The following is a 22,895-nucleotide window of genomic DNA, read 5'->3' on the forward strand; positions in this document are numbered from 1 at the left end:
TTTTATTTAGTCATAAAACGCTGGATCTATTACTTTCTATATCCTAATGTCATTTCAAAAAAAAAATGTGATCACTTCTCGAGTTTTAACATGTACATATCAAGGCCTCCAAACTATTCTATGCTAAGTCTGACTAAGTCTAAGGTGACTAAGCATGGTATGGTTTGGAGGTGTCGATATGTACGTTTTAAGTAATTATTTTGCGGTCGAGATTAAAGGCAATTGTTCTGAGTTCCATTGTAACATTTGAAAATTGGCTTTTAATTAATTAACTTTGCTTGATTACTAAAGTGAACAAGTATGTAGTTGTTGAAATTATATTCGTGCCCAAGGCATGCGAGTTAAATAACTCATTTAGCTTTTAATTCATGCTGTGACAATAGTCAAGTCTCCCTCATCTTTTATTAGATTTTTCTTAAGTTTGACTCACCGCACAAATATTTTAACTATTACCAAGAAAAATAATATAAATGCTACCTAAACAAACTGTTTAGTTCATTTACATACTACACACATTCATACATATGTATGTACTTAAGTAGTATGTCTACTTAAACATTCGCTGATTTTCTTTTGTGCTCATCTTTGCTGGTAAGCAAGCAGTGTGCAAATAAATACATATTAAATAATATATACATACATTTGTACTTATGTCTTAAGTATAAACTTTGCTCTCTACAAAACTGCTTTTATGCTCTTTCAATACAATTCGCTTTGCCTTGTCACAGCTTTACACCACACTTCAGTTAATGAACTCACCAGTCGAAAAGCTTTGCTCTCGCTTATGGAATAACCGTTGGCAACTAAACCGGATGCTAGCAATGCTGCCAGATTGTGGAATGTATTTAGTTTGTTTAGTTATTTATTGAGCTTAAATATGGAAGATTTTCTAAAACTAACATTTTCTTACAATAAATTATTAAAATATAAAAACAAAATCTAACTTTAGCGTACCTCTTTTAAGAAGTTACAAAAGTTTTAATAGTAAAAAATGTTAGAAACATTCCCTTAAACTTTAAAACTCCTAGAGAGAGTGCAAAATGTTTTCCAATCTGTACAATATTCATTAGGGTGAATCACTAATATATCCGTAGATACTTGTTTTTTATTATATTTTAAGATGTTCACCAAAATATTTCGGACAGTTTTGGCTATATTTTGTTTATTCGATAATTAAAAGTCTAGCACATTATATAAAAAGTATCAGGTTAATTAAACATTTAACATCTAAAACCTTGTACAAAAATTATAAAAATTCTACAAATTTTACCAAATTTTATCAAATGCCCCAAAATTTTCGAACTTTTTATTCGCAAATTTTAGAAAAATTATAAGTATGCAGTTTTAAAGCCCATTAAATTTTAGTGAGATAAAGTGCAAGTTTCAAGACCCTAGAAAATCGCGTTGATTTTTAATAATTTCTTTTTCTTCCATATAAATTATGCTCGGCCTTGCCCGAAATTTCTTTTTATATGAAAGAAAATGCCTAACAGAGTCAGCAAAAAAAATAATAATCATAAAAATCAATGCGATTTTCTACGTTAGGTAAATCTTAATATTTTTCGGCATTATTTTGGCGTTCCGGTGGAAAAACTGCGACTTTTTATGGTGAGACACCCTAGTTAGCATACACACATAAATGCACGTCGAGTAAACAACTGTCATTGTACATATTTATATCTGACAATTTTTCGTCCTCGATTTGCGGTTGCTCATCCGCCATGTAGAACCTTTGAGCTAAATATGTATTTGTACCAGTAAATTCTCCAGTTTGATCGATAGATATTATCACCAGTATACATCTCTGGACTTCAGCTTATGGGGTATAAGGAAACCTTCCACCAACATTGAGCCTAAGAAGGTGTCCGCGAAGTTCATATTTCGGCCAGAGAGTTTTGTCCAGCAGTCATTGAGTTCACATGAGTCCCCTCAGTCTAAAGGCCAAATCGCACGATTGGTGTATTTTTTCATTCGGGATTGACCGTCTAAGAAGCCCATTTATGTTTGGGCCTAGCGAAAGTTTGAATAGCCAAAGCGGCCAACGAACGGTTTGATTAAGCATTGCGCTAGAAAAAGAACGTCTTGGTCAGTCAAAATGAAATTCCTGTACTTTTCTGTTTCCGTATCGTGCCGAACACTACGTAAATTTACTGAGTGATGCGGTTTCTTATTTTGTAACCCCCGCTTGGATCATCGTTTTGTTTTAACTTTTCTGCTTGATGCCAGCTAACTTCAAGACAAGAAATGTCAAAATCACTTTACAACACCAGATACATTTCATGAAAGACCTTCAAAACCTTGCAAAATGAAGCGCAGTTGAAATCTTTCAGACTCTCGGCTTTCAACTACTGCGTCTCGGGGCGCAGCAGTCCGGACTGTTGCTGTTTTTGAGGTTGGCGACAGAAGGTTGGTAATGCAAGGTCTCAAAAACAAAAACACAGAAATAAATCCAACCCATTATGTACCATCAAGGCGTATTTTAATGCTACCAAGAGGTTGCTTGCATTAAACATATAAGCTTAAATGTGGTGCGAAAAAAACATTCGCGGCTATAAATTTCCTACGCGAAGACATAATTTAGAAATGCATGAAAATGAAGAGGCAACTACAGGCAATTTCTCAGCATCATTTCATTGCAATTATCAAGGCGTTAAAGTTACACGCTTGTTTTAGACGACTGTGGGAAATGAAAGTATTTAAAAAAATTAGATAAATATACACATACATACATACATACATATGAGAAAAGTAACTGGCGTCTGCTCTTATCGTTATCAAATATGCAAAGGCGTTACTACTGACCTTTCTCATTGTAATTGCTTTTCGCGTCGGCTCAGATTTTTCTCAATGATTTGTGAATTTGCTCAGTATATACTTTTGTATATGTATGTAAAAACCTTCAAGTATTTTTAATTATGTATTTATTATAGTTTTGTATTTACATACATATGTACACGTGTAAGTATGTAGCACAACTGCATGTGAATTACAAATAATGAACGCATTCGTGCGCCTTTCACCACTGCACGAATTTGCAAAAGGTTTATTCAAACAATGTACATACATACATATGTATGTAAGTAATTTGTTAACTCAACTTTATTAGTTGTACTTTAATTTGCAAGTCTAAAGCGCGTTAGTGAGGCCATTCAACGATATTGTTTACATTTTTGGGAGAAAGGAAGAATAAACAAATTAACAAATTCGCAATATTTAGTCTGGTTACCTTGGCATTGTTTGGTCGTGAAAGTGAAAAGGGAGTTAATAAATAGTTGCAGCAAGTGAATAGACAAAATAAATTATAGCAAGCATTAAAAAGTTGTATGCGAAGGTTTTCCATGCGTCAGCGCATGAAAAAATCATTACAATACATTAGACCATACCACCTAACAACCCCAAACAAAAAAAGTTGGCCGTACACACCCCTGAGTCTAAATTATTTCAGCAATGCAATTTCGGAACAAAAAACAGGATATCCTACAGTCACGAACATGGTTACATTATACTTTAAAAAGGGCAACGCCTGAGTTCGGCCAAAAAAAGTCGAAATTTCCGTCGAAACGAAATACTTCCTTAACGTAAGTTTTAATGGCGTTTGGCGAGCTTTAATTTACTGGCATGAGGTTGGTAAGAACTGTGATCTGGTGGGTCAGTACTTGAACAGGTCACTTGCGGACAGTGGAGTTTGGAACAAAAAAATTGCCTCCTCGAGACATCTATAACGCATACTTTAAGATCCGACTGTAAATGCAGCAGACATGACGAAAAATATAAAAAAAGCAACCTCTACACTCGGCAAAAAAAAATCAAAAAATTCTTCTCCTTCTTTATTGACGCTGTAACCGCCTAAGCGATTTTGGCCGAGTACAAAACAAATTACCCTGCAAAAATATTTTAGGCGCAGAGGTGTTCAGCAAACTTCTTTTCTGGTATGGTCTAATGTACATACATACATAAATATTTCAATGAAGTTGTTTTTACAAATATTGAACAAACAAACCACAAACTTGAAAACTATTCAGTTAAACAACTTACCAACAACACTCCAACACAGATTGATGTGAGATCAATGGTGTAACAAGAAATTTCTGACAGCTGTCAATGAATGAGAGCTCAAACAACTCACATCAAATAAACAAAAATAAAAATGCTAAAAATAAATACGAAGCACACGCACGCACTACTGTCAATCATTCATTCATTCAATCGTTTGTCAAGCTTTCAACGGCACGAGAGAGAGATGGTGGCAACAGAGAATGCACCTATGACAACAACAACAACATTACTTATTTTTACCATTACACAAACAAAATGCACAAATGGCGACAAAAAACTGGCTGAAGTTCACACTTCAACACGAGGCAATCAACTCATGGGTATGTGGAAACGAGGGTCGCTCAATAAGTACGAATGTTAAATAGCAGAAAAGGTTTTAAATTTTTTCTTTATTTATTTCTTCAGAAAATGTTTGCTTTTTAGCAGAGCTATGCCTTTTTCCTTCGGTAATACTAGCTCATTAGCGGCCGTTTTGCCAGATCGAAATCAAAAAAGTGATTAATAAATCATTCGAAGTGAATCGAAAGAGAACAATCGATTCGAAAAGAAATCGTCTAAAATGTAATGAAGCTCTCAAAATCTATCTTCAATAAAAAATTAATGAATTTGTATTCTCAGATAGCTGGCAACTCTGTTTAAGAATACATTTGTATCAAAGCTTTCGTGTAACCTTTCATTTGAGACCAATATTGTGCATCTTTGCTCTAAATTCTTTTTTCTGCCGAAAATTATTCGCTTAAGGACCTCTTATTAGTCAAAATAAATAAATAATTTTCATGGCAAAAATATACTCGGAGGTTTGCCATTGTCTGCCAAGGAGCTAGCGCTGTTAGAAAACCCATTTTATATTTATTTTATAGTTATAGATGAATTTACCCACCTCGGTTTCGGTCTCAAGACTAATATAAAAAATATGAGCACCTCACGACCTATGACTCCAGATCGACTACTTTCTTTCTAGAATACTCGTATAATCGCACTAAGAAATGCTTATTGTAAAAGGCGACGAATGGCATTTAGTGCGCCTCGGGGAGTACGAGTATAAGTATGACGGGAAGAATATCCTCTGAAATACCAACCATCATAGTAGTAAACCTAAACTACATCCTTGCAACTGGATTAACTGGCTATCAGCTGTAGGAAAGGAATAAATGATTGTTCCAAACTGACTGGAAATCAGAGCTACCCGTAAAACTCAACGCAAATAGACCCAACCAAAGTTTAGCTACGTGAAAATTTGGCACATTTTGGAAAATACATTCGTGATTCGAAAATTTGTTCTTCTTTTAAACCAAATAAATTTTAATCTATTAATTTTCTTATCATCTTTCGCTAACAATTCCTTAAATATCAATCTGCCTACTTCAATCAGATACATCACAATAAAATCTATTATCATTTTTTGATGCGCTTGACACAATATTAATAATACTCGTAGCATTATCTCAAGGTAAAAACTGTTGATAATTTATCGGCTCAGTTTGTGAATTTGCGAAGGATACCTGGTCATCCACCGAAAACAAAGTTGCCCGATTCTACCTTCCTATTTCATTTAGTTCGGAGATCAGGAAAATCATGCATGGGCTAAGATATTTTCGAAGATTATTCAGTGTCCTCAAAAATATACCTATTACCTTTAGATCAGCTTATTTGTAAATATTTTATGGAATCTCTAATACAAATAGTTGAGAATTTTTCATAAATGAAATTCAATAGTTAAAGCTTAGCCGCTAACTACAAATCAAATTAGCCAAACCACCCCGAAGTAAGAAATAAGGTATGACGGTAAATATCTATCATTCACTTTATTTGTCTTCTAATACATTTACTTATTTGTCGACCCTCGTACTAAAGCAGTAATTCTCTAAACTAAATGGCTGTGATGTAAATTAGAAATCGTACGAAATTTTAGTCGGCATAAGACAAAGAAAAAAAGCAGCGGAAGAATTGCTTTAAGTACCTCCAAGTGCATTCACATTTGAAATTTGAAAAGATAAAAACAAAAAAAAAAAAGAAAAAACAGGCACTGCCTGCTCAGAAGAAAATGAAGACAATTGCTGATAGCTATTATACAGCAACAAGACACTCCATTCACTCTACGTCGCATTTCCTCATTCTTCAGCGAGTTTGCAGCGCATAAGCTACGAAAAGGTATCGAAAAACAAAAGTCCAACGCAGTATGAACCACAAAATAATGGAGTCGGTCGCTTGCAATCGCAAATACGCACATCTTTATTGTGGAATTGAAATTTTCTTTCGCTTTCAATTGATTGCCTGCGCTATTTTCCGTTTGTTTTGAATTGTTGTAATTGGCTTTTTACTTATTTGTTGTTTTTGTGCAGCTAGCCAATCAATTGCATCACTTAATCGATTTTAACTTTTGCTCCATTTTTTTTACATTTTTTTGTTAGTGCTATGTGCATTTAGTGACTAATGCATGCATATTATTATTTCACTGTGGGAATTATTTTGGTATTTACATGTTTTTTTAATTAACTTATTTTGTGGTGATTTCTAATTTAAAATACTCTTAAAAAAGCTTGTATATAATAGACTTCTATCGATTTTGCTTTAGGCGCACTTCATCAGAGCCCATTCACTTAACCGACTTTTATTTTTTAAATCATACGTATAAAAGTCATTTTCAATTTTCGCAGTTAAGAAGATATTGGAGAACCAAAGTTTACTACGATTTATACAAATGTCTTTTATAAGTATGATTGTAAAAATAAAAGTCGATAACTGTTATCTAAGATAAATAATTTTAGATTATTTAGATAAAAATCCCTTTTCCTTAACTCAGGCGTAAGAATGCATTTCTTAGCAGCCTTTGGAAGTCTGTCCTTTCGTATCCTTACCTATCCTATCGTTATGTAGCCTAACCTATCCTTCTCTATCGCTAGCTATCTTATCCTATTCATTCCTATGTTTTCCGCCTATCCTAAGCTCTTTATGCCAATTCGATATTACGAACATAAATTGCCCAACCCACAGCGCATATATAAGTACATAGCCTGTTGACAGTAAACAAACTAATCACTTTTCGTAGACGATTTACTATTCCCGAAAGGTCCGGACGATCCAACCTCGAATCAGTTGGTATATACCGATTCTGCCACCATCCCAGTAATCATCACGCGGCCCACCAATTCATTCACTGGTTGCCATCAGCTATATCGCCGCCTAAAGTCACCGATACTGATACCACCATTACCGACGAGAGATTGTCTGCCGATACCAGCACCAGCTATATCATCGTTGCTGAGAACCACCAACATCGACCGCCGTTAGTCTCTACCTCCCGTCACTGCTGCCCACGATCGCTGCTACTCGCCGTCAATCCACTCAACACTGGACACTCTATTTTTCTCTCTTTTACACCTGCTAATCGACGTCACTCTGGCCATTTTTTTCAATTTGAGAGTACAGGCCGTCTGTTTCTTTTCCTTTCGAATACGTTAAATGTCGAAGGGATGGTAGATTTATACGAATTTCTCAAAAAAAATTCGAGCTAGGCGCACTCGATTTAAGAACATAGATCGCAGCATGGCTGTTTAAAAAAGAATGCTAGAGGTCTATATCAGATCTTGGCTTGACCAGGCAAGATATCTGAAAGTCTATGAGCTTTTCGAAATTACGTATAATTTTGAAAAAGTACTGCGCGTGAGCTTGCGCCAGCAAGATTTATTTTACTCCGAGTCCTAATGTCCTCTCTGCTTGATTAAGGAGTTTTCTAAAGCCCCTTTGGATGGATAGATCATCTGCTCGGCGTAATCTGCCGGTCTTATTTGTTAGTCTCATCTCGACATTCACTATCCGATCTATTTAAAATCAAGGCATAATCTTTTTTTATCTCCTTTTACCTATGCTCTGCGTCTCAGAGGGACAAAGCAATAAAGATCGCAGGCTTCACAGCTAAAGGAATAGAGTGTTATGAAGAAGAGAAGAAGGAAACGACGGAGTAAAAGATTACAAGAATTTCACATGACCTTTGTAATTTAGCCCCTTTCACACATTTATGCTTCGCTTTCCGAGAAAAAGAAATTAGCATTTTCACAGGAAAGTCAACTTAACAGGAAACTCCCCCTCCAAATTGTTCATGGGTCACACATCAGTCGCGCCAATAAGCCATTTGCACATGCCTAATGACTCTATTTACCAAAAGCATCAATTCCCCAAAGTACCTTCAAGTCGACTTTGCTTCGCACTACAGCCAATTTAGCACTTCTGCATTTCCTTTCGTTGAGCATAAACACAAATGTATTATGTACAAGTATACGAATATTTTTCGCTCTGATCTTTTCACTTTCATGCACTCAAAAGTACTACAACAACACAACAGCAACTGGAAAAAATCTTGCTCCCCATGAAAATACCATTTTTGGTTTGCAATGCGAGAAAATGTCACACAAAAGATTGCTCTCAAACAGGCGGCAAAGATTTACTGTTGACAACTGCGGGCAATTTACGAAGTCAACCAAAAAGAAATTTAAGAAAAAAGAACAACTTGATTATAGCCACAATAAAAATAAATTCAACAGGCTGTTTTGTTAACGCTTTGGTTTTACAGCGCAGATAAAAGTGGAAAAAGAGGAAGATAAGACTAAACGAAAATTCAAAAAGAAAAAAAAAACGGAAACGTACATTTCCATTAAAAGTTTCACAAGCGCGTTTTGCGTCGACCCTGTTTTGGACATTGCTATTTACTTTTTTATTTATTAAAAACCACAAGACATTTTTAGTATAATTATTTGGGTTTATTATGCCTTTGGTCTGCGTTATTTTGCAAAGCAATGAAAATGTTGCAAATGTTTTAAGCGCAAGAGGCACTGATCTGAAATTGCTGTTGCCATATTTCGCATTTCGCTTACTCACTCATTCACTACAAATTTGGCAAATTGCGTAAGGAAAGCAAAAAGGAAAAGAGCTCCCACTGCCAACAATATAAAGCGCTGGAGCTGCATTTTTTGCATTTTTTGTTTGTTTTGTTCTCTTTTTTAAATTTCTAAAATAAGACCCTTACCTTTTGTAGTCGTTTTGTATGCAATTTATTTTTAATGTTTCCATGGCATTGCATGCAAAAGCAAAAATAAAAACAAAAAGTTGAAAGAAAGCAAAAAAGATCAACGAAATCGAAAATAGTGGTGCGAATATCCTGATGCGTAATCGCGGACAGCTGCATACCGTTACAACGCGGAAGTCGAGAGGAAGGTGTAGGCGGCTGAATCTGAATTCTCAACGGGTTTATGAAGCACTTATTACGTGTTGAGTGCACAGCTCTTTTGGGGAAATAATATTTTCTGTACGGCAACTGGCTGGAGCATAGAACAGAAATTTCTTTTTCCCAAGATAATATTCGTATCTATCCCAAGAAGTTTTAACAAATCGCATAGCCCATTCATTTGAGATTCACAAGAGGTTCAACTGACCAAGACCCCACCTTGTCCACAATTAGAGTACCACCTACTCTTACTATCCGTTAATGGTAATACTTTCGAGAAACGTCACATAAGTAGACAGAGTACGGTTGGTTTGATACGGGCATCTCATCAGAATGGTTGCATGTCTCCTGTCGTACCCACCAGTGTGACTAGAGATTTTGAAATAATGATGACCTGCCTCCGGTGGACCTTCCTGTGGTCATCAATCGAGAAGGGCAGGTTTTTTCTAAATTTTTCATAGGAGACGGTCTCGAGCAGGAGTTTTGGGTTCCACTGTATTGGCTCGTGCGTCGTGATATACTTAGGTCTTTCCTGTTGCTGCGTTGCAGCGCCTGCTTTTACCACCGCAGGCTTCCTTTCCGGGATAGAACTCAGGCTTTTGCGGTCATTGAAAGATTACTGTTGCCGTCATTAAAAGACACTTCTATGTACGATACACTTATAGGGATAGATTCCAAAGTAGTGAAGCCAAGAATTTCTAGGAAATATGTATGTATCGTGTCTCACTGCGTTACTTCAAAGTTGCTGCCAGCTGGATTTCTGCAAAGTACTAGATCGAATTATAGGCTACTCTTAAACCCAAACTTCTTCGGTAAAATCTCTAAACATTCCAAACATTTCTGAAAAATATCCCGAGAAAAACACGACCCTATATGGCCACAAAAATCCCAAAAATTTCAAAGTAATACAAAAAAGTCTCGAAAATCCTAGAATCATTTAAAAAATTGAAGGTAGCGGAAAAATCGAGAAAATCCCGGAAAAATACCGAATACGAAAAATAGACGAATGATTTAGATTTTTTACAATTCTTAAAAATTTTAAAGTAAAAATTACCAGTCTCGAATAAATCAGGAAAATTCTGGAAAAAATATATACCAAGTCCGAATATAAACAAAGCATTTAATTTTTTTCTCAATCTTCGAAAAGTTAAGAAGCGAAAATCACCAGTCCCGAAAAAATTGAGAAAACATTTTTTTATTGATGCCTAAAACCTTAAAAACAAAAATTATCGGTGTCGAAAAATCTCGAAACCCGGAAAAACACCCAAAAAATCTGCGAAAAAGCAAGCATCTTCTTTGCATTTTTATCAATCTGAAAAATTTAAAAGCAAAAATTACTAGTCTCGAATAAATTACGAAAATCCAGAGACGAATCATTTAATTTTTGTTATCAGTGCCTCAAATTTGGCAAGGAAAACGTATCAGTGCCACAAAAAGTAGAAAAAATTTCTTAAATTTCGGCAGAAAATACGCAACATTTTCGGAAAAAATGCGAAAACTCCAGGAATAAGTTAAAAAAAGGCTAAAATCTGCGTTTTGGTTTTTCAAAACAAAATTAGAACAATATCCTTTAATAACGGATTTTCTTGGTCAAAATATTAAAAAATAAAATTTTTACAAGCTTTCCGGTGCCGAAAAAAGTTAAAAAAAAATGGGAGAAATATCAAGAAATCAACGAAACCACACGCATAATTTCAATTTTTGATCAACCTTAAATATTTAAAATCAAAAATTATGTCTCGAATAAGTTATTAATAATCCAGAAAACGAATCATTTATTTTTTATCAATGCCAAAAAATGTCTACAGCACAAAAAGAATGACCCAGTAAAAGGCTCGGTCGAGAGGGAAAATCTGAAAAAAATCCCAAATACGAGTATTCTCGAAAGCTCCAGGAAAAAAAAATAACTACAAATATTCTCAGATCAAAATATTTTTTACCAATGTCTTAAGAATAAAAAGCAATTGTCGTTTTTTTTTAACAGAAAATAGAAAAATGCTGGCCTTTTATGTCGGATTTTCTTTGTTAAAATTTTTTAAAGCTTGAGGTCATAGATACGGAGTGGTATTACGCACCTCATGCTTCAATGGTATAGTCATACATACATACTACATATTACTTCAAGAGATCATTTAATATCTCGACTGAACGATCAGCAGCATAATCACAAAACCGCTAGCAACATTGTAACAATGCTGCGAATTAACAACATCCTTGCCAGCAATGAATTGCTGTGGTTGCATACTTTATACAAATTTACATATGTACTGCATTAGAGAGGTCCAAAAACAGTAAATTTGGAATTTTAATGCCGCCACACTCTAAGATTCTATACAGAAAAAATATACCCCTATTTTTTATTTTGAAATAAAAAAATATTTAGGAACTGCTCAAAGCGCTCAAAGTTTTCCATGTATTTTATATAGGGGAAAAAACAACTTTTCGTAGAAATGGTATAGAGTTCTTGGAAATCAATATTTTTCGATCGGAGAACTCCGGTTCTCTTCAGGAGACTCCCATTAACAATACCTAATTGTTTATTTAACCAGTTTTTAATACTAAAGATTTTGTATTTGTCCCCCCATTTCATTTTCTGGGGGTTTCGGCGGACCTATACAATATAGTTACAATGAAAAAATGGTTAAAGAAACAATTGGGTATTATTGGGAATCTCCTGAATAGAAACAGAGTTTTTCGATAAAACATTATTCATTTTCAAGACTTTTATACCATTTCTAGGAGAAGTTTTTTTCCCCCATATAAAATATATGGAAAGCTATGAGCGCTTTGAGCACTCCCTAGTACATTTTTTTTTTTAATAAAAAAATAGAACAATCCTAGAGGGTGGCGCATTAAAATTCCGACTTTATTTTATCAAATGCATTTTTGGACCACTCTAATGTACATATGTACACACTCGTACCTAAGTGCATGAGTACATATGTATGTACTTAGATATGTAACAAATATTGTAGATATTAAAGCCAAACAAAAACAACAACCAGAGACTATTATAAAAAGCATCAACTTAAATATCTGTTGCATCAACACTCATAATTACAACAATAACACACAATCGCATCAACAACAAGATCAAAATCATATTCAGAAAAAAACAAAACATCAAAACAATTGCAATAGCAAAAAACAAATAATGCAGATGCTAGCATTTACATACATACATACATATAGTATATCCACATATGCGCATTCCTTCAACAAAGCAAAACAACGCAATGCCAAGCCATGCAATCCAAAGTATGAGGTACTGCAATATTCTTGGTGCGCATAGCTTGTCTTAATTTAATGCATCGCCGCGACTGCTGCTGCTGCAACGCAACACTCGCAACAACACACAACGCTGGGGTGGCGACGCAACTGTAACTGCATATTTACATGCACACAAAAAATAACATACATATTTACACACATTCTTATGCACAATGTTTGCTATGCCACCGCCTATGGAGGAGTGTTGCAACATCTATATGGGCTGGCTGACTGTCTTCATTGCCTCCATTGCTCATCAGCATTGCAGCATTCAATTATTACTTCACGCTCGTAGAAAATAAATAAAAATAAAGCACAAAGCCGACAAACAACAACAAACAATTCATACGTATTATAATATTAATAATCAAGTGAAAATCTCGCAGCTGCATAGCGCAACTAACACAAGTGTGGCCGCCTGCTTGTCGCTGCTTCCTAACCGCCTGCCACCAATACGGAATGGCTGGCTGACTGCCTCTTGGGTGCTGACCTGCTACTTGGATGCATATCTCGTCCGCCTAGCCTGACTACCAACATCCAATCACTGACTGACAGTAAATCTTTAATATATCAAACACTTTTGCTTATTGCTGTCGCCCTTATTTATTTTTTATTTTATTTTTTACTGCGTCAATGTTGTTGCTGTTGTTGTTGTTGTGGTTTGTATGTTTATGTCTCTTTAGTATGCCAATATGGGGATCAACATTTGGCCGCCGCCGCCGCCGCCGCACACAACTATCCATTAGCTCATATGGTGGCAATAATTCTTCTTGGTGCAGTCAAGTCTATATGCATATGTGTGTATAAATGATACTTGCATAAAAATAAGAAAAATAAAAACTAAAAGTTTTTAAATTTAAAAAGAGCAAAAGTGTTTCAGTTTGTGTTTCCTCAATTAATGCCACTCTCTTGGGGATCATTAATTTATGACTATAAACAGTCCAAAACAAAGCTTTTCAGGCATCGAGTACGCGCTTTAAAATAAAACAATATAAAAATTTATTAAAGAATGGATTTCGATATACATACCCCTTAAACAATTTCTGGGTGCTCAGAATTTATGAGTCTAAAATGAGTTTTTCTTTCGTTATAAATATGATTCCGAGACCAGTCAACCAGACTGACTCATTTCGGACTCTTTTGGTTTCACAAATTCTGAGTTGAACGAATATTTAATATGACTTTTATGGTACGTTGCGAACAATTTTAATTTATTTTTAGCCGTTTAAAGTTTACGATATACAACAATACGACACTTACGACAAAGTTGGGAATACCCCGAATGTAGAGAAACCTAAAAAATCTGTGTACGCGGATAAAAGACTGCCTATCACGATTATATGTATATGGACGCGCACAGAGCAAAAGCTCTCTTTGGCCGACGCTGACCTAGTACATTGCTCGGCAGAGCGAGCTTTTACAATTTCCTCGTCGATAATAGATGTGAAAAAAGCTTCTAAAGGCCCTACAAGTCAGCGTAAAAGCTCTCTGTGGTTCGCAAACAAAGCTTTTTAAGCTTTAAATCAGTGATGAGCAAAGACAGCTTTTACGCTCTTTACGTCCATATAAAATCTACATATAGAGAGCTCTGAAAAGCTGGATGATTTAAATACATACATTTATCCAACGGATGAAGCTTTTAAAAGCTCGCTATTGATATTTTACGATTGCGAATAGAGTAAAAGCTCTATTTTATTAACACCACTTTTAAAAGATCGGTGATGAGCACAGCTTTGCTCGATTGCAGAGAGTTTTAAAGGTGTCCATAAATTTTATTTAGACGTGCAAGAAAAATAATTATCTTTGCAATTTGCGTATTCAGCGCAGCGACGACCAGAGAGCGCTTTCAGCTAGCGCATATCCATATAAAATCTGCAAAGAGCTTTGATCGTCACTGATCTAGTTAGAGGCACTTTGAAACTTTTAGATCAATCTTACAAGAAAACAACGACAAAGTCCTTTCATTTTTAAATCGTTTGAGGGCAAGCATCCATAACTACGAGACTATATGTGATCGATACTGACTGGCATGTGGATCACTATGTACGGTCGTTTTACGTCAGGAGATGTTATGAGCACAGTCTTTTACTCGAAGCTCTTACTTTCGCATGACAAGTGCGGATGCCAGATTATAGGACATTTAGTCTTGCTGAGGACAATATTTGTGGCTAAATTTCTACATAAATGTGCTGGAAGACTATCTACTTTGTTTTCTGAGGGCACTAATGATCCAAGCGTTAAATGGCGACTGAGCGAACCGACTTAATGAGTCCTGAATAATTAGGAGTCTTATAGATGCACAAATCTTCTGAAGACTCCGAATAAAGAGATGTTATTTGCTTTCTAGAAAGACTCCAGCTCTTACTTCGTATGGCAAGTGAACCAAAATGGTTCTTGCGATCTTTAATAAAGACGTCAGCTTATCAGGTCTAGTGTATGCTTAAAAATAAGCCATGAACAAGAAAGCTCAACGCGCCAACCATATGACACAAATATTCAAAGATAACAATTCACTTTTCTGAGTTTAAAGGCTATAAGCTAATGAGTTTCGTTTATAAACTTAAACTAAAGGAACTACATTACAAATATGTATGCAGAAATAGAAAGCTTGTGGTTTATTCACAAAAAATCGTTCAAGCGCTCTGCATAGAAATTAATTCGCCGCATGGGAATGATGTCGGGCACACTTCGCAAACATATCCATACACACGTAAATACTTAAAAATTAAGATACAATCTATCAGCTGCACTCAAACTATCAAACTAGCAATTGTGGCATATAACAATGATGGCCAATTGATTTTCGATGTGAATATTTTGTGTCTTCCACGAAACATAAATATAAATAAACGACAACGACAACACCACGCTCCACACGCCGCCCAGTGAGCACCGATCGGCACCCTAAATAGTGAATAGACGTTGCGACGTTGTGGGTATTTTAACTTTGTCGCAATGGAAATGAAGACAAAAATTTTAAAATTTAAAATTAAAAAGAAAAAATAAAACAAACCGGCGGAAGACGCAATTGACGATGAAACAGAAAGCCTCATTGAAAAGGGGAACGAAAATCAGATGTTGAACTTTTGCTGCAATATGAACTGATGCCACTAGGAATTAGTTAAGTGCAAAAAAAATTAAGACGAAAGTTTATTTCGGGCACTGTATTAAGATATCTACTTACTGGCAGCCTATTAAGAAACTAAGATGTCTATAGTAAGTGATATAAGTATAATAGGACTAAAAAGGAAGCATAAGATGGGACAATGGATCCTAAACTAAATCATAATAAATCAACTAAATCAGTATAGTTCGTTAACTGAAGATCTTTTGTCACAGTTTGACTGGTCTTTCCTATTATAGTAGGTAAGGCTCAGCTAGTGCTGAGGGATCTGGCGTCTGATACAGCTCAGAGTCAAAACAAATATTCGTTACCTTCAATACTATAGAGACCCGATAGCCCCATGAGTTTAAGCTTAGTGCATTTTGCAACACACATACATATGTGGTTCACCTCAACTCACCCCCCTACACAAGTCCTGAAAAAGTAATAGCGATATTCAAGGTGTTTAGTGCCAAATTTCTATCACTGTAAACTCCGATTAGTTACCGCCTACATGCCAGCCGTCTTTAGTTCCATTTCCTATTTTGGAGCCCTTAGTGCTAAAGGTTTTGATCGAGTCCCTAAATTATTGGCTAGGTCTCTACAGTATTCTCTTGAAGCGAAGTTAATCGGATGGTTATTTATTTGTGATCAATAATCAATGGTGTTGGCTCCACAACCTTTTAAACAACTCGCTGTGCCGAAACTCTGGCTGTCGTCCCCCAACCCAACCCCAACCGAATGGATATGGATGCATTCGAAACATCGTTTGTATTGCTTTTTCATGTAGCATAAAATCTGATAGAAACTAGTCCAACAAATTTTGAAGAGGTTCTCCTGATGTTGTACCCGGAACGGCTATACAACCGCTCATTTAAGATCTGCTTACGAGTATCAAAACAATTTTCAGTTATCAAGTCAAAGGAAAAGTTCTTCGATATTGTCCGAAAACTTTATACGTTTTTTTCCAGATATTTCATTTCCGCAGAAAAATGCAGGCTTACATCTTTAAGCCGCTGTGGTGTAGTGGTAAGCAGTGCGCGCTTCCACTCCGCTGGACCCGAGTTCAAACCCTGGTCAAAGCAACATCCCAAAAAATGTAGAAAAAAAAAGGTTTTTTCTTAACAGCGGTCGTCCGTCGGCAGGCAATGGCAAACCTCCGATCGTATTTCTGCCATGAAAAACAGCTTCTCATAAAAATACAATCGCCGTTCGGAGTCGGCGTAAAACTGTAGGTCCCTTCGCCTTGTGTGGCAATATCAAGGCGCACGCCACAAGTCGGAGGAGAAGCTCGGCCAAACACTAACATATGTGTAAGCGCCAATCTATTATTATTATTATTACATCTTTAAGCATGGGGAGGTCTTACAATTCGATTTCCCACGTAAAAAAGACTGCATTGCCAAGGCTAGGCGCGGCAAGAAGGCTGGTAAGGTCACCAGTGTTCTCTGCCATTCCACAGACCTTCATATGAAATGTTTGTAATGATCTGTCCAACGCTACTACAGCGGAATACGTAATAATCAGTCTGACTAAAGCTGTGTATATCAAGCCGAAGTAGAAGCTCAGTGACCTCCGAATAGTTTTGTGATATAGGCCGAAAACTCTCGACTAGGTCGAAGATCACTATTCCTCTTCAGGATTTTCTCCGGCCTCTCACGGAGCTCCCAGAGATATTTTTTTGACGCTAATGCAAAAACAATTCACGTGATCTTAGATGTGATTGAAGCGTTTCCGCTAGAGGAAATCTTTGATTAAAAGGCAAGTCTACTATCAGAGAGCTCAAAAGAGGCCAGAAAACTCTGTCCTGTAGGACGCTTTTCTCGGCAAAAGTAAAGTCTTTATCGGTTTCGAAGAAGTCAAAATCTGAATTTCAATGCTTCTCATAGTGTTTTTGACGGTATTTTTACCGTTTTACTACTTAAAAGAATAAAAATTTTTGAAGACTATACAGATTCAATAAAAAACATAAGTAGTGGGTAAACTTATGTTTTTTTATTGAATCTCTATCGTCTCAAAAAAAAAAAAAAAACAAAACAAGTATGATCTCCAAACCATTTTTTTATTTAAGAAGTCATTTTTTCTGTCAGTGCTGGAAAAATATAGAGCCCAATGATTACTACATCTGGAGAATAGGATACCTTTTCAAACGTCAGTCAAGTTAGTCGTCTCATCGACTTCGGGTTTGGGTGCCTTCTCATGTTAGTCGATATTTTCGGTACCCAGCACATGGAAGCCCCTGATATCAATATAGGATGGTCGTATATTTCTTGGATCTAATTTATTCGAAATTCTGCCCAGGTTAAACTTCTTGGACCAGCATGTGACTGTGGAATATGGAATACCAGATTGCCCGCGCCAAAAAACTTACAACAAATTTTTCACTCTACTGCAGTATTTTTTCCTAGAGGGCTTGCCTCAATATGTAAATGGCGCACTCAAAATCTTGAAGACAACATGGAACTTGGAGCTTCTTCAGAGACTACCGACCGTTTGCGACAGAGCTTATTTGTCGAGAAGAGGTGAAGAGCGGCAGAGCCGGAACAGAACAGCAACGAAATAAAGCAACGCAGAATTATATAGAAGTCTGTTTGTGTGTGTATTTTAAAGCAGTACACGCTGCCGGCGAAGCGCAGCACAGATGGCGCGTGAAGTGGAGCAGCAGTTGCCGCGGCCGACGCAGTAGCAGCAATCGCTGCAGTAATGGCAAAAGTGGCAAGAGCAAACAAAGCACGAGCAGAAGCGGTGGCAGCAGCTGTTAGTTCGAGTACTCACTAAGCGCTTGATCGCATTTGCCGGTGGTCTACACTTTATTTACTTCACAACGCGCAATCAGTCGCATTTTGTTGCCGAAATCGAAAAGTTGTGCGAACAATCTAGTTGAGCTATATAAACGATAAGAGCATGGAAATTTTGCCATGAACATGGCGCGTGTAAGGTGTAGTGAAGCGGGTGGCAAATGGAAAGAGTATGAGTTAAAGGAAAAAGTGTATTCTGGTTATACTCCATATCAATGAAAAAGTGAACTTAAGAAAGAATAAGAATAAGCGAAAATCCAAACCAAACAAAGTGCTGTGAAGTGTTTTGAGTAAATCTGAGCGCAAGTGATTTGAAACTGTTGCAACAATTTTGAGAGTTAGCTGAATTTCGTTTTTTGTTTGGCTTTTATAAAGTGAAAAAGAAGCGCACACATACAAAATGAGTAAAAAAATGTGGAATAAAATTTTCAAATCGTCCAAAACGACGAAAAATTCCAAATTATCCGCAGCGACTGTGGTCAAAGCGAACAAGCGCTGCAGCATTTACGACGAATATCAGCAGCTGACGGGCCCAGCTGGGCAAGCGGAAGCCGCAAAGAAGCCAAAAAAGCTGACAAAAGGCAAGGAGCGTGAAGCTAAGCAGCCGCAGGAAGAGGAGCAGCAATGGGAGCAGAGAAAAATGTTGCCGCAACATGAGGCGTGCGCAGCTGAAGCGGATGTTGCAAGCGGTAATCGGGCAACAACAACAAATATGGCGGAATTTAGCGCATCAGCAGAAACGGCAAACGATGGCCAGACTAGCGCGAACGATTACAAAATAGTGCAAGCGCTTGCGAGCCGTCAGCCTGAGCAGACATTACCATCGCTAGCAGGCAGCCGCGAAGCAGAAGCGACAGGTGCCAACGACCAGCTAATTGGCAATAAAAATAACTGCAACTCGGACGGCAGTGGTGCGCTCGCCAAACAGCAGTCCACATTTGCCAAAGTGGTTAGCAGTTTTTCGCTTAAGCGCAGTCACAATGCGAGTGCGCAAAAACAACAACAACAAAAGCAGCAGCAACAACAACAAACAACGCTTAGCCAAAAGGGAAACGGAAATGTCAATGCTGCGGGCAAATTGCCAAAGAGTGAGTTTTTTCAGCATGATACGCCTACTAACCAGCAAGAACAACAACAAAAGCAGTCGCAGCAGCAACAGTGTAGCAGTCATGCGTTGCAAAGGCGGCGGTGGCCGCCGCAACAACAACAGCATGAAGAAGAAGGAGGCGTAGCAGGCGAAAAAGAGGACAAAGCAGCAGCAACGAATATAAAAGAGCAGCAACAACAACAACAACAAGAGCGCCGCTCATCACAAGTACTGATTGTTATTAAACAAATTGTGACAATGGCTATGCCAAAAATGGTGTCTGCAACAACAGCAACAACAATAGCGCCATCGATTGTTGCGCACAACAGCTGCATTACAGCTGCTGTCACTGAACCTCCACAATGTGTCCTCAATGGCGATGGTGTTGGCCATGACAGCATCGCCCCGACCGTCGCCACCGCCGCCAAGCGAATGCATTCAAGTGCAACGCATGACAATGTTTCCATTTTAGCAGCCGCTAGTACTGCTGCAACAACAACAGCTACTACCATTACTACTACTACTACTACTACTTTTACTACTACCAATTCTACTAACACGCGCATGCCGCCCGACGCTGTGCATTTTGAAAAAAGTAAATTATTGCTCTAATATGCTTGCATACACACACGCATCCATATACACTGATGGTCATAATAATTGGTATAAAATTCAAAATGATATTGTTTGTCACTTATGTTTATTTCTTTATGTTTAGGAATTTTCATTTAAAATACCATAGACATACATAGTTCGATCTATAACAGAAACCGCATAAATAGAATTTCAAAACTTGCACAAAGTCTCAAAAATTAATCATACTTCAAAAAAAATTCATCAAAATTTAAAACTTTTTTTCAGAATTTTTCTAGGATGTAATTTTGTAGCCCATTCAATTTGAGTATAATAAGGTGCAAGTTTCAAGTCAATAAAAATTACGGTTGATTTTGGCGAGGACATTTAGCATTTTTTCCATATAACGTATGAACAAAATCTATTTTTATATAGAAAAAAAAAATATTCCAGCACCCTCGACAAAAAAAAACTCTAAAAAATCAAAGGTAATTTTTCTTTAAGCTTGAAACTTCAACTTTATTATACTAAAATTTAATGGGGTAAAAAATTTCATACTCGAAAAACTTCTGAATAAAAATTTGAAATGTTGATGAAAATTTTTGAAGTTTGAATAATTTTTGTGAATTTTTTGCAAGCTTTGAAAGTTTTATTTATATGGTTTCTGTTACAGATCGAACTATATTTTAAATTAAAATTCTTAAAAATAAATAAATAGATAAATATTAATTGCAAACAATATTAATTTGAATTTTGTACCTATCACTATGCCCACGAGTGTAAATATGTACATTCGCTTACATACATACATACGGACTACAAATGCACTGCATGCACATTCAATCAATCACCCATCAGACACCTTGCACCATTGATCGATTGTTCGATAACATCATTTTTATTAGCATGTCAAGTCATTTGTCGAGCGGCACTGTGGTTCAAAATGCAATTTATTAGGTTAAGATTGTGAAAATTGTCCAGCGAGCGTAAATGTTTGCTTGCAATTTTTTTAGGTTTAATTATTATATTATATAGATTGGCGCTTACACATATGCTAGTGTTTGGCCGAGCTTCTCCTCCGACTTGTGGCGTGCGCCTTGATGTTGTCACACAAAGCGGAGGGACCTACAGTTTTACGCCGACTCCGAACGGCGATTGTATTTTTATGAGAAGCTGTTTTTCATGGCAGAAATACACTTGGAGGTTTGCCATTGCCTGCCGAGGGACGACCGCTGTTAAGAAAAACGTTTTTCTATATTTTTTGCGATGTTGCTTTGACCAGGGCTTGAACCCAGGTTAGGTTTAATAGATGCTGATAATCGTACTAGGGTAGTACTACGCCCTAGCATAAAAATGATATAGTAAATTTAGCGATCACGCATCATTTTAGAGAGATTGAAGCCAAATTCAAACGGTGAAAGCTTTTGAGAGACGTTTTTTTAAGATGAAAATACGCAAGGAGGTTCGCCTATCGCCTGCCCACTGCTATTTAACAAACAAAAAAACGTCTCCTAACATTTTGATGTTGCGCCGTCTTGGGACCGTATCTGAGTCTTGGCGGGTATTATTTAGTAGTAAGCTCTTACCACTCGACTCCAGCTATTTGTGATATGGCATTCCAGGGTTACAGCCCTTTTTAACTGGCAATCCAGTGCCTCTAAATTAGGAAATTAGATGGGAAAGAACAAGCTGTGTGGGAGGTGGGACCATAACTCATGTTATTGTTTTTTTTTTTATATTTTGCATGATGATATGTTCATATTTAGGTGAGTGTTTTTTTTTCTGTCAACCAGTGGCACCATGTAGATTTTTTCTAAGTAAATTGGTGCCTATGTATTTCATATGTTTGGCTTACAGCTGAAAAATATGATATTTTGACCCACAGTAGCACCTTTCCAATTCTTCTTTCACCAAAAGCGAAGAGTAGTTGGTAATCTGCGTATCGACAAGACATGCTATTTTTTTAATGCCAAGCTACTGCCATTTTGGTAAAATTTAGTCATTGCTGTCATCATGAATTAAAGGTCTTCACTGTGTATTTTCATTACACTTACCGCAATTAGCTGTTTTTATTTTTTTAATTACATACATACATATTTACGTACATGACCCTATCTTGTCAGCTCTGGAAGCGTTTAAACCAAATGCGCATTACTTTTTATGTAACTACGAAAAAATAACGAAATTTATAACTTGCAAATGAAAGTTATAAGGCAACTTTAGTGCGATACATAGCAGCAGGTGAATTTCCATAAATGCACATAATCGTGTAATTAGTTGCAATGAACTAATAAACTGACACAAAAAAAAAGCCAACAAAAAAATGTTATTCCACTAAGCGTTATGATTTATTTATGGGTTTCTTATTTGGACAAATGACTTGCGGGAATTATTTCGATAGTTTGTTGCCTTTCATAAAATTTTAATCGCCGTTTAAGCAGTTATATAACCACTTTTACATAAATTATATGAGTTATATGAATTATTAAATCAAAATTTCTTCACGTCACCTAATCGACTTTCAAAAGGCCAGCACTTGCTGTGTGATAATGGTCATGTGGTCTCCAGCTGTACTATATTTATATAAAATAAAATAAAATTAAATATTAATCCATCGCTGGAAGCTGGCACACTCCCATTGTGTTACCGCAAATGAGGCCCTATACATTTTTTCTGTCCTTGGTCACAAAATCGTAGACGCTAGCTGTACTTAGTTCAGCCAGACTCAAGAAAGTAGTGATGACACCGTGCCACATAAACAAACAATTTTAAAAACACACGGAACAA

At 36.6% G+C, this 22,895-nt stretch overlaps 1 protein-coding gene and 1 long non-coding RNA gene across 8 annotated transcripts in view; both read left to right on the forward strand.

The window, feature by feature from the left end:
- The window catches only part of LOC118744935 (homeobox protein 5), an 84,385-nt gene that overhangs the window by 40,722 nt on the left and 20,768 nt on the right, over nt 1–22,895 (forward strand). The window contains exons 1-2 of one of the 7 annotated variants that reach the window (XM_036478373.1): nt 18,358–19,233; nt 19,291–20,130. The exons of 3 other annotated variants lie outside the window; for them this stretch is intronic. In XM_036478373.1, the coding sequence (XP_036334266.1) occupies nt 18,849–19,233; nt 19,291–20,130 (1,225 nt within the window). In that variant the 5' untranslated portion in view covers nt 18,358–18,848. Of the gene's footprint in view, nt 1–18,352; nt 20,131–22,895 lie in introns of those variants that run through there. 3 more of the 7 variants (XM_036478372.1, XM_036478371.1, XM_036478374.1) reach the window with 3 other exon arrangements.
- On the forward strand, nt 20,815–22,437 carry LOC118744942. Its single transcript, XR_004993599.1, has 2 exons — nt 20,815–21,121; nt 21,409–22,437. It is a non-coding gene; the product is annotated as an uncharacterized LOC118744942 (long non-coding RNA).

The sequence above is a fragment of the Rhagoletis pomonella genome, unplaced genomic scaffold (assembly GCF_013731165.1).
Source record: "Rhagoletis pomonella isolate Grant_MI unplaced genomic scaffold, Rhpom_1.0 Rhpom_scaffold_00008, whole genome shotgun sequence".
Classification (NCBI taxonomy): domain Eukaryota; kingdom Metazoa; phylum Arthropoda; class Insecta; order Diptera; family Tephritidae; genus Rhagoletis; species Rhagoletis pomonella.